Here is a 13,470-nt window from a genome sequence, read left to right as displayed (position 1 = left end):
TAGTTATTGAGAGTATTCAAAATCATAGAAACAAAAAGTAGAATTGTGGTTGCCAGGGATGGGAGGAAGGGGATAATAGGAAATTATGTTTAATGAGTATAGACATTAGGATTTAAAATATGAGAGAATTACAGAGATGATGGTGATAACTGCATAATATTATGAATATACTTAATACTGCTGAAGTGTACACTTAACAATGGCAAGGAGTTACCTTTTATGCTATATGCATTTTACCACAAAGGAAAAAAGAATGGAAGAAAAAGAAATGAGAAACCCTGAGAGAGAAGAGGTTGAAGTAATGAACAAAGTATATGAGAGTAGTTAAAAGATACCTACGATAGTTTGTGAGTATCCAAACTACATTTAACAGAAGTTCCAAAAGAAAAGAAATGATAGTGAAGCAATGTGTGAGAATTTTTCAGAACTGAAGACTTAAAAGTTTTAGAGGTGATAATAAAATAAAAAATAAAAATAAATTTTAAAATCAATAAACAATAAAATGAAAGAAGCAATCACAAGCTAACAATAAAAATATGACATGAGGGCCTCCCCCGGTGGCGCAGCGGTTGAGCGCCGGGTTGTGAAGCTGCCCGCAGCCTCTGCAGTACAGGTTTGATCCCCGGCCTCCTGGGGGAGGGTCCCACATGGCACGCAGACCTCTCTGCCGCCCGCTGCTCCCCTCAGCAGTGTATCTCGTCCGTCTGCCTGCTCTGCTCTCTTCTCTGGCTCCGGTGAGTTCTCTCATCTTCCTGCGCTTCTGACTGTACCCAGTGCTTATATAAATAAATAAATAAATCTTTAAAAAAAAAAAAATGACATGAACTAGGTGATATGATTGTACTCTTTTTAAAAGGGTTTTTTTTCTTAATTAAAATAAAACACATAAAACAACCAGGCCATGTAAGGGAGTGATGAATAGTAAATTCATGAGTCAGTCTACTTCTGAAGAGTAAGAGAGTAAATGGAATTGGTAGGAACATAGAGCAATATGCTTTTATATTCATTTCATTTCTTTTTTCTTAAAGAAACAAACAGAAAAATGTTAAAACGACAAAAATGAATGGTGGTACATCAATGTTTAGTATGGTGATACGTAATTTTTCTCTGAGTATTTGAAATATTACATAAAAATCAAGAGAACATAATAGAACAAAAGCAAAAGCATAGATGAAAAGTGAAGATGTTTAGCATGTAGACACTGAAGCAGTTTAGAAATGCACAGAAAGAAATAAAAATTATTTCACACATAGATTGAAAAGTTACTAGAGCTATGGAGGTTACTAACTTGGTAAATTACACTAATACCTTAATTTTTTTCTGTAAAATATGATATGAACATATGCTGTACAAAAAGCTAGAGTAGAAAATGCAAAGTTCAAAAATAAACTGGATTATTTTAGATCTACTTTATAAAATGGGAAACGACTATAAATGAAAGTGGCAAAAGCAAAGCAAATGTGCTCTTCAAATTCACTCAGGGTAAAAGAATAAATATATCTTGATGAAAACACTGGGGTAGCTGATAGTATGATCCATAACTTTTGTTTAAATTCACCTCAATGAGAAATGGATTGGGTAATTAAGAGGATATATTTAATAACTTCATCCAATTGAATAAACAGAAGATCCAAGTTTCCTCAAAGGTAATTATCCTGCAAATGTGTACCCCACACACAATATATAGCATTAACTTAAACTATTTGTTGCATTGATTAAGCTATATTTTAGCCAGTGAGAGCAATTCCCTGAATTTTAACCTTTTGATTTTTCTATCACTCATGTCTGCTTAATTCAAATATCCAATATCATAGGCATTATAGTAATTGAACTAAAACTTTTTTGAGGTAGAGCTACATAACAGCAGGTTGTGTTAAAGACACAAAATGTTGACAGTCATTTGAAGTTTATGCTGTCTTCAAAACTGATTGTTTCTGAAAATATTTCTGTATTTCTAAAGAGACTTTATTCTATCTTTATAATTGGTATCATGAACCAGTAATACAATGATTCGATCTAACATATAATTTTTAACATCTAAAAGATCTGGAAAGCAAGAATCACCTTAGGTAGCTGAATTAAAAGAATGAAGACAAAACATGCTAATCCTGGTTACCAATCCTAGATTCTTCTCATATCCACATTAACTTCATATTCCAGAAGTACATTTGCCTTAGAACATGATGGAAGATGGCAAAGATATAAATAACATCAAAGAGAATGGGAACCATTTGAAATACATGAAATACAAAAAGAGACTCAACTGCATTGTTTTACTTTAGGATTAAAGTATAGATTTGATTATTTTATAACAACGTGTTCCTTACTTTTCTGTCTCTAAATCCAGAACGTTTCTTCTTTTTCTCTTCTGGATAAGACTCAACACAAAGACCTTCAGCCTTTTTTTCTTGGTCACAAACTTCCCCTTCATCTTTTTTCTTTCCTCTATCACCAAGTTCAGTCTTTAGGTTGTTTACCGATGGTGGAGCTTCTGCATAGGCCCTGGATATACCAAAAAAAAAAAAAAAAAAAAAAATCACAAAAAACAAAAACAAAAAATAAATCTATATTTATCAAGAAGATTCATCATATTAACCAAATATTTTCAGATACAGTTTAGCAGGCGCAAAGGTAATGAAATTTGAAGAAGTTCTTCAAAAAATTAAAAATAGAGGGCCTCGCCAGTGGTGCAGTGGTTGAGCGCTGGGCTGCAAAGCTGCCTGTGGCCTCTGCAGCGCTGGTTCGATCCCTGGCCGGCCGGCGAGGGTCCCACATGGCGCACAGACCTCTCCTGCTGTGCCCGCTGCTCCCCTCAGCAGTGTATTTCTTTGTCAGTCTGTCTGTTCTGTTCCCTGCTCTGGCTCTGGTGAATTCTCTCACCCTCCTGCGCTTCTGAGTGTACCCAGTGCTTATATAAATAAATAAATAAATCTTTAAAAAAAAATTAAAAATAGAACTGTATTGTGAAACAGAAATCCCTTTTGGTTATATGTCCAGAAGAACTGAAATCAAAGTCTCAAAGAAATGTTCGCACTTTTATTAATAGCAGCATTGTTCACAATAGCGAAACAAGGAAGTAATCCAAGTGTTCACTGACAGATGAGTGGATAAAGAAAATGTGTTATTTACACTCACTAGAATAATATTCAGCATTAAAAATAAAGAATATGACACCAAAAACGCAAGCAACAGGAGCAAAAAGGAAAAGCAAGATTACGTCAAACTAAAAAGCTTCAGCAGGGCAAAGGCAACAATCAATAAAATGAGAAGAAAATCTATGGAATGGGAAAAACTATAAACCATATGTTTAATAAAGAGGTAATATTCAAAAATATAAGAGAAACTCCTATAACCCATTAGCAAAAAACAAATAATCTGACTTAAAAATGGGCAAAAGAATTGAATAGACATTTCTCCAATAAAGATATATAAGTGGTCAACAGGTATTAAAAAAGGTGTCAAACATCAATAATCACCAGGGACGTGCAAACCAAAATGTCAATATTACCCCACACCTAGTAGAATGATTTTCATGGAAAAAAAAAAAAAAAGGAAAAGATAACAAATCTAGATGATGGAGTAAAGGGATCCCTGGTCTTCTGTAGGGGGGAATGTAAATTGGTACAGTCATGATGGAAAACAGTATGGAAGATTTTCAAATAGCTAAAAATGAAATATCATAACTCAACAATCCCACTTCTAGGTATAAATCCAAAAGAACTGAAATTAGGATCTTGAAGACATATCTGCACTCTGTTTATGCAAAACATTTACAATAGCCCAGACACAGAAGTAACCTTAATGACTGTCAGTGGAATAATAAAGTAGTACACACACTCACATGTATACACATATGTGTATGTGTATGTATTATGCATATGTGTATGTAGTATTCAGCCTTAAAAAAGAAAGAAATCCTGCCAATTGCAATAACATGGATGAACCTAGAGGACATTATGCTAAATAATATAAGCTGACACAGAAGGATAAATATTGTATTATATTACTGGTATGGTGAATAAAAAACAGTAAAACTCAGAGAGGTTGCCTGAAATAGTGGTTTGTGACTAACTGGTAATAGGTATGAAGGGCCTTTGTGAGATGATGGAAATGTTCCATATTTTGCTCTGGGGGTAATTAACAATCATATAAACATTTATGGTAATTATTGGGTCTACTTTCTTTTACATATATTGTTCAGTACAAGTGATATATAAAACAAGAAAAAATATATAGCCATTTTGAGGGAGCCAAATATAATGATAGCAGCTTTTTTTACAACAGGATTAACCATGTTGAAAATTTAAAAAACAGCAGTGTCAAGAGTCAGAAAAATAATATCTACTCATTTTAAGAAATGAGATCATGGTTCACTACTCTTTCTCTTCCTCCAAGGTAAGTTTAAATAACAAGTGAAAAATTATCACATGACACAAAGGAATTTAAGATTCATTAGTTAATTTCATATGGTCACAAATTTTGAAGCTTCAGAAACTTCTAAAACTACTACTGCCATCCTACACCATTATTAAAAATTTTCAGTGGGGAAATGGACAGATCCTTGAAGCGTAATACAGTTGAGCCAAGAACAACATGGGATTAGGGGCACTAACCCCCTTGCACAATAGAAAATCTGCACATAACATCACATAGCATTTTGAGTGAACCAGCAACACTTGAGCTCACCACAATAGCAAAAGGAGGTGGCTATGAAATTATTACAATAGTACAGTATACACTGCAATTAATTTTATGCAGTTATGATTTAATACTGCATCTTTACATTTGTTTCTGTTTCTCTAGACTGTGAAAGGTGCTATGTATGGTCTATATTTGCATGTATAACTTTTGATAAATTTTAACTTTTTATAATAGATTTCTATATACTTTGTAAATGATGAAAATAGACTATTAACTACACACATACATACATTCATGTATTGAATATACATCTAACTTTTTTTCATTTTTTATATTTCTAGCTATTTGATCATCTGCAAGGTTCTTTTGTTTTTGTTTTTTAATTTTATTGAAGTACCACTAGTTTCCATTGCTGTTAGTATTCTATAAGTATAGGATCTCTCCCTCGCCAAGAGGGTAGAAATGTAGACTGGTTCAGCCTCTATGGTAAAAGTATGGAGATTTCTCAAAAGACTAAAAAATGGATCTTCCAAACAACCCAGTAATTCCACTCCCAGGTATCCAGTAGGAGAATACAGAAACACTAATTCAAAAGGAAGCTTGCAGTCCCATATTTATTGCAGCACTATTTACAAAAGCCAAGCTATATAAACAACCTAAGTACTCAAAAACAGATGAGTGGATGAAGAATATGTGGTATATTACATAATGGAATACTGTGGTATATTACACAATGGAATACTACTCAGAGATCAAAGAAGATAAACTCATGCTATTTGAGGCAACATGGATGGATTCTGAAAGGGGTTATACAAAGTGAAACAAATCAGAAGGAGAAAGACAAATACTGATATTGTCAGCTATATGTGGAATACAGAGAAATCAAAGTTTAACTTAAAAATCGGTCCTTAAAAGCTGACCATAGAATTGAGGCATCCAGAGAGGGAATCTTGGCCACAGAGTTATGGAAGTAGATCCACAGAAGCTTGGACCTGATTCCCTTGGGCCAAGTTACCACAGACCTGTTTGTTATGCCAATATTCTAGACGTCTCACTAGATTGTCCTGCTTCCTGACAGGGCCCTCTCCCTCAGGAATGTGCCCACCAAGGTCCTAGACTCATTTTGGAGCTGCTCAGCTCCCTGCCTATTTCCCAGAAGGCTGTCCTTTTAGTCCTTCTGGCCTGTGAAACCAGTTTATAATAAACTCTTATGAAAATATTAAAAGAGAGAAATTTTGATACAAAGTTAAGTCAGCAGTCAACTGTTTTCAGATAACAGGCACAACTGGAAAAACAAAAGTACATGCAAGAACAAAATGCTCAGATAACACACCTCTTCCACAAAAGACCAGTGCTTGCAGTTACTGCAGATGCTCCCAGGAAAGCCACTACCATTAGTCGTCGCCTGGTCTGCGGAGGCTGTGATCCTGCATGGTACCATCGAGAGTACACAGCCAATTCAGCCAATGCAGCAAGTGACTTAAGACGAAACATCCTGTGGGCAAAAGTAGAAAAGTTACTCTTAATGTTAATGGTAGGGACAATGATGTCGGTGGTAGTAATGATGTTTAATAGTATCAATATCACCAACACTGAGTATTGATCAATGGCAGACAGTATTCTAAACACTTTGTATATATGTTATCCCATTTAATCCTCAAAGAAAACATGTGAGCAAAGTACTGCTTAAAAATCTGATCTATCAGTCAAGGTACAAAGAAGACAAACAACCACACAGCAATTTGAACAAGGAAAGTTTAATATAAAGTATTAATTACAACAGGGGATTAAATACTAGAGGGTAAAGAGAAAGCAGATACAGAGAACAAACAAGGTATCTAGGGCACCAAGAAAGGAATAAATCTGTAAAAGGGCCACCCCTTTTCAGATTTGCTAAAATGGAAATACAGTGACATACCCAAGAATATGCAACAAAAGAATCTGCACTGAGATAGGACTGACTTCAAAATCCATTTTCAAACTAGGACACTTTGCTGTCCCCTACCTTGTAATACTGATACTGCTTTTGTTAAGGTAACAAGTTTTAATGAAGTCGTTCTTACAACAAGGTCATTGGAAGCCTTCCTTCTCATCAGATTCCTTGACTTAAGATTTATAATTCAACTATTCCTTTAATTTTTATTTTATATCACAAACATCTATATTAGGTCACGTTACTGTTCAATAAATATCCACTGTCACATCTCCTAGTCAACAGGCAACTACTACTTTCCCACTCTTTTCTTCTTTGGTCTGTTTTCTCATATGCCTTGCTCTGACTAATGTAATGTTGACCAGTTTCAAGAAGTGCTTTTAAGAAGTAGTTCTGTTAGTCTTTTTTTGTTCCTGTACTTTCCCAGGAGAAGATCATTTCATTATCCTACGAGTATCTCTCTACTAAATAGTTGAGCTCATCCTCCCCTCATTGAGTAAAATAAGAGAATTGCCTAAATGAGCTTTAGAGTTTCTTATATCACTTTAATGCTCTCATATCTCTGTTGAAAAATAATATGGCAAAATTTTAACTATTACTTGGGAGGAGGAACTATGGTCACATTGCATATATGAGATTTACTAGTTTTAAAATCCATTTTTGCATACCATAGCTCTAGAAGATTTTAAACTTTAGAAGTTGTTTTACTAATACTCTCCTTACATTTTGATGTTGTAATTCAAATGTTACTGTCTGTTTCTCATTTCATCACTAGTTTGAATCTCATTTCCTACAGTACACATCAAAAGCTTCAACTATTCCTCTTTAGTGCAATTTTTATAGATACCAAGTAAACACAAATAAAAAAAACTGAGAACAGGCTCTATTATAATTTAATATTTAGTTTTTTAAAAGATTTATTTATTTATGCTTACAAGAGCTGGGGTACAGGCCAGAGGTGTGTGTGTGGGGGGGGGTGAGAGGATTCACCAGAGACAGAGTATGCAACAGATCAGGCAGATTAACTGAAATACACTGCTGAGGGGAGTAGAGAGTGAGACAGAAAAGGTCTGCTGCACCACTGGGTCACCTCTCTGGCCAGGGATTGAACTTGTGCTGCAGTAACTGCAGATTGCTTCATAATGCTGACATTTAACCCCTTGCACCACCAGGGAGGCCCCCAAATAGAACAAATATTGATGAAATTCATGTGGAGCCACAAAAAACCCTTGAATAGCCAAAGCTCTCCTTACTAAAAAGAAGGGGAATGGAGGTATCACACGCCTAGATTTCAAACTATACTAGAAAGCCATAATAATTAAAACAGTATGGTACTGTAACAAAAACAGACACACAGACCAATGGGATTGAATAGAAAACCCAGAAATAAAGCCGCACATACATGGACAACTAATCTTTGACAAAGGAGCAAAGAATATACAATAGGACAAGGACAGTTTGTTCAATAAATGGTGCTGAGAAAATTGGACTGCTACATGCAAAAAAATGAAGCTAGACTACTACCTCATACCATGCATAAAACCAACTCAAATGGATTAAAGAATAAGACATAAAAAACATAGAAGAAACTATAGGCAAAACACTACATGACATACATCTCAGTAGCATCTTTAAAGACATAACACCTAAAGCAAAGATAGTGATGGAAAAGATGAACAGCTGGGACTACATCAAATTAAAGAGCTTCTGCACAGCAAAGGAGACATTAACCAAAACAAAGAGACACCCTACCAACTGGGAGAAAATTTTTGCACTCCATACAAGTGATGAGGTTGATCACAAAGATACACAAAGAGCTGATGAAATGCAATAAAAACAAAGTAAACAATCCAGTCAAAAAATGGGCGGAAGAGCTAAAAAGACACTTCTCCACAGAGGAAATGCAAATGGCAAACAGGCATAGGGAAAAATGTAAAACATCACTTGTAATCAGGGAAATGCAAATCAAAATCACAATGAGATACCACCTTACACCAGTGAGAATGGCACATATTAAAAAAACTAGCAACAACAAATGTTGGCGCGGATGCGGAGAAGAAGGAACTCTCCTACAGTGCTGGTGGGAATGCAAACTGGTCCAACTACTATGGAGAGCCGTGTGGAGGTTCCTCAAACTACTAAAGATGGAGCTTGCATATAATCCAGAAATTCCACACCTAGGTATCTACCCAAAGGAAACAAAAATATGAATTCAAAAGGACACCTGCACTGCTATGTTTATTGCAGCACTATATACAATAGGTAAGCTATGGAAACAACACAAATGCCCCAAAATATATGACTGGATCAAGAAGAAGTAGCATATATACACAATGGAATATTACTCAACAATAAAAAAGATAAACTCATACCATTCACAGCAACATGGATGGAGCTGGAAGGGATTATGCTCAGTGAAATAAGCCAGAAAGAAAAAGAAAAATATCGGATGGTTTCACTTTTAGAAGGAATGTATAGGAAATAAATAAGGGATGGGGGGAAGTAATTATAATAAATTAAAATCAAAATCAACAGGCAACTATAAATTAGAGACATTCTGCAGGGGAGGAGGAAGGAGAAGGAACAAAATAGAGGTGGGAAGAGCACAAGGGACTATGGTAATGGGACACAGGTGACTTGGTGGTGGGAATTTCATGGGGACTACATCTGAAAGGAGAAAGAATGCATTATACAAAAATGAAGAATGATGTGAAATATATATAAAACAGAAATACATATAAATAAATAAATGAAAATAAGCCTTTAAAAAATAAACCATTTTAAAAAAAAGTTTGGCTGAATGCATTATTTTAGAAGACTGTCATTTTATTACTTTGTGTTTTAATCTAAAGAATAGGATAAGTTATTGGAAAGAATTACTGCAAAACCATGGTACTTGTAAAAATGCAACAATGCCAATCATGCCAAGTACATTTTAAAGTGTCTCCATATATCTTTTATATGAAAACTAATCAGACTGAAAGTTTTGCACTGAAAACAGGATGACTGCCAAAATACAGCAGAAATTAACATTCACATCTAGAAAAAAATGCATTTCCATAGCTCAAAAGTGGCATAACAGACATTATGACAGAATAAATACAGAAGAGCTTACACTTCGGCTAACTCTCTTCTAAGAAGTATTCTCCAACAGATGAGAGCAAGTTATTTTAAATTATCTGGGTGAGAATGTGAAGTTAATTTAAGTGATGCAAGTGTCTAACAGTATAAAATTGTAACTGTAAGACCAAGAATCATCTTACAGAAATGTTAGGCTTGATACACAGTTTTTTTTGATACACGATTTTTGTGCATATTCCTGCCAAAGGGAGATGCTACTGAAAAGCAAATCAATATCTGATTAGCATTCAACTTTCTGTCAAACATTCCTTCATCTATCAAGAACCTCATGGCTACCTTTCTTAACACACACACACCCCATAAATCCTTTACTACAATAATAAAATCTAAAATTTTATCTATGGTGATGGAAGGAGAAGAGAATGGTGGCAATTTTCCTTCCCACATAAGTGCGTATACACATACACAAGTGTGGAAAAGGAAAAGAAAAATCAACCAAAGGAACAGTTTGCTTAAAACAAAATTAATCACCTTACAGAACTTACAGAAATAATGACAAATTTTCTAAAACCTCTAGCGTATGTTAATGTGTTGAGATCATGAGTAAGCTTTTAATATTTTAAATTTCCAGAAAACATGTCCAACTTAATTTTCAATTCAAATCTTGGAAATTAGTGTAAAGGTTTAATCGTTAATAAATACTTTTAATGGACTTAAGACTCATTAGAAAACCACAGGATGAAAAATAACAGCTATCAGTAGGTAACATTTAATGAACACTGCCCCATAAAGAATATATATAGTGTTTTTTATCTATATAAAATTTAAAAAAAAGGTAAAACTGATGTGTCTAGTGAAACACATAATTATGCTTATCACCAAAATTCTGGATAGTTCATCTGCTGAGAAGAGGTCTGTGATCAGGAAGAGGAAAACTGGGGACTTCTCCCCTAGGTGATGGTTACCTACATGGCACACTTTTCTAATTATTTTTAAAAGCATATAATGTGGCATTTAGTCATCTCTGTATGTATTACATTTATATATGATCTATTATATATATATATATATATGATGTACACACACACACTATAACTCTTTAATGACACCAAACCATTAAAAAAACTGTTATTAGGCTGAGTTAATCTAGACACTAAAAAAAAAACCCTAAATGCCTTATGTGTAAAACAAACTTGTAATTTGTTAATCAAGTAATTCATTGCCATGGCTATTTGCTTTTTCCATAAAGCTCTAGCACTGGGATATACAGCAAAAGTTTTGGTTGACTAAGCATAACTATAAAAGTCTGAGAAGACCCTAGGAAAAGTATTTTTTTAATAGGGAAAATATAAAATATTACTCCACAATAGTACATTATATATACCATAGAACACAGAATATTTTATGGGCTTCCATTTTAAATTAAAAGCTTCAAATCCTACTATGATACAGAAATGATATATGAAGACAGAATGAAGGAATCAATATTTAATAAGAATGTCACCTTGCATTGTAGAATACTCTGTATTTTATAAATGCGCCAATGAACACTTTCATTTACATTATATTCAATTCCCAGACATGGAAAATAGAAAACCTGTGTGAAAATGCAATAACAGTTCCATGCAGAACTCAAATGTGAGTCCATGACATGTTTACTCAGTCTCATTCAACAGGAAAAATTGATTAGCACTCTGGGCCAATCTGTAAGAATAATACAAATTTCTGCCAACAGAAGTTTCTTTCTATATAAATAACAGTATCAGTGGAATTATTTTTAGCATTCACAACAGACATCTTTATAGATACTTTTATAACAATCTGTCTATATTTATGTTCTCTCTAGAAACAAACCTGTTAGGTTGATAGTAATATTACATATTTCACAGGGTATTTTTCCTGCTTCTTCTACCTCTATTTCATCTCCTTTTTACCCAGGTGCTGAAATATTTTTTCCCCTTGTTTAGTTTAAGATATTATGTTAAACTTTAGGATTTAAAGAAAGGTTCAAATATCTCAGTTTTACTAAACATGCAGATAATTTTGTACTGTTATTGTATATTTTGTTTTGTTCTTTTTTTTTAAAAAAAAGATTTATTTATTTATTTATACAAGCACTGGGTACAGTCAGAAGGGCGGGAGGGTGAGAGAATCCACCAGAGCCAGAGCAAGGAGCAGAGCAGGCAGAAGGACCAAAGTACACTGGTGAGGGGAGCAGTGGGCGGCAGGAGAGGTCTGTGCGCCATGTGGGACCCTCCTCCGGTAGCCGGGGAGCAGTGGGGGATCGAACCGGTGCCGCTGAGGCTGCGGGCAGCTTCGCAACCCAGCACTCAACCGCTGTGACACCGGGGAGGCCCTGTTCTGTTTGTTTTTAGTAACCTGGTAACCAAAAAGTTAACTGTCATATTCAAGGTAAGGTAATAATCCTAATTAATTAATTCTAGATACAAGACTAACTTGACTTCCTACTGGCCATTAAATTTATTTATTTATTTTATTTTTATATTCCCCATGCAATTGCAACCCCCTTATTTTGACTCCAATCCCTTCTTTCCATGCCCCCCACCCCCATAGTGTGTCTCTGGTTCATAGTTGTTTGTTGATTTTGATTTTTTCCTTTTTATAGTTATTCTTTTTCCTGGTCCCTTTTTTAGGTTTTCTAGATTCCTGCTATGAGTGACACCATCCGGTATTTTTCTTTTTCTTTCTGGCTTATTTCGCTGAGCATGATCCCTTCCAGCTCCATCCATGTTGCTGCAAATTGCATGTGTTTATCTTTTTGATTACTGAGTAATATTCCATGGTGTATATGGACCACATCTTCTTGATCCAGTCATCTATTTTTGGGCATTTGGGTTGTTTCCAAAGCTTAGCTATTGTAAATAGTGCTGCTATAAACATAGGTGTGCAGGTGCTCTTTGAAATTAATGTTTCTGTGTCCTTTGGGTAAATACCTAGGAGTGGAATTGCTGGATCATATGGAAGCTCTATCTTTAGTAGGTTGAGGAATCTCCACACAGCTTTCCATAGTGGTTGGACCAGTTTGCACTCCCACCAGCAGTGCAGGAGAGTTCCTTTTTCTCCACATCCTTGCCAACATTTGTTGTTGCTAGTTTTTTTAATATGTACCACTCTCACTGGTGTAAGATGGTATCTCATTGTAATTTTGATTTGCATTTCCCTGATTGCAAGTAATGTTGAACATTTTTTCACATGCCTGTTGGCCATTTGTATTTCCTCTTTGGGGAAGTTTCTTTTTAGCTCTTCTGCCCATTTTTTGACTGGATTATTTTCTTTGTTTTTTGTTGAGTCTCATCAGCTCTTTGTAGATTTTTGTGATCAGTTCTTTATCATTAGTGTTGTGTGCAAAAATTTTCTCCCAGTCTTTGGGGTTTCTCTTTGTTTTGGTTATTGTCTCTTTTGCTATGCAGAAGCTCTTTAATTTGATGTAGTCCCAACTGTTTATCTTTGGCCGGCCACTAATTTTAAAGTCAGTCAGACTTGTGTTTAATTTCTGACTTGAAAACTTTGTGTGTCCATAAAACAGAGATAATAATACTTACTACAAATAACAGAGATAATAATACTTACTACAAATAACTATTAGTAGAATCAAGTGAGAAAAATGCTTGTAAAAACCTAAGCACAATGCCTAATGCAGTAAACTGCAAATAAATGTTTGCTATATGGGTAATATAGGAGGATGCTAGTGATAATTCAAACTATATAAATTTTACTAAAATGTTACATAAATATATGACATCAAAATACCTTCTTTTTAAAGCTCACATTTAATTTAAATGTAAAGACTAATA

The 13,470-nt window shown here is 34.7% G+C and overlaps 1 protein-coding gene across 4 annotated transcripts in view; it reads right to left on the bottom strand.

Moving 5' to 3' along the window:
* MICU1 (mitochondrial calcium uptake 1) overlaps positions 1-6,135 on the bottom strand; it is a gene marked incomplete at its 5' end in the record, with an annotated part of 98,174 nt that extends 92,039 nt beyond the window's left edge. For all 4 annotated transcript variants that reach the window (XM_084245376.1, XM_084245375.1, XM_084245378.1 and 1 more), the window contains 2 exons: positions 2,328-2,502; positions 5,975-6,135. In XM_084245376.1, coding sequence (XP_084101502.1) covers positions 2,328-2,502; positions 5,975-6,135 — 336 coding nt within the window. The remainder of the gene's footprint in view (positions 1-2,327; positions 2,503-5,974) is intronic.
* Positions 6,136-13,470: the final 7,335 nt, after the last annotated feature.

Source organism: Talpa europaea (genome assembly GCF_964194135.1).
Source record: "Talpa europaea genome assembly, chromosome: 10".
Classification (NCBI taxonomy): Eukaryota; Metazoa; Chordata; class Mammalia; order Eulipotyphla; family Talpidae; genus Talpa; species Talpa europaea.
The sequence above is the reverse complement of the archived record's forward strand: the minus strand, read 5'-3'. Positions and strand labels throughout refer to the sequence as shown.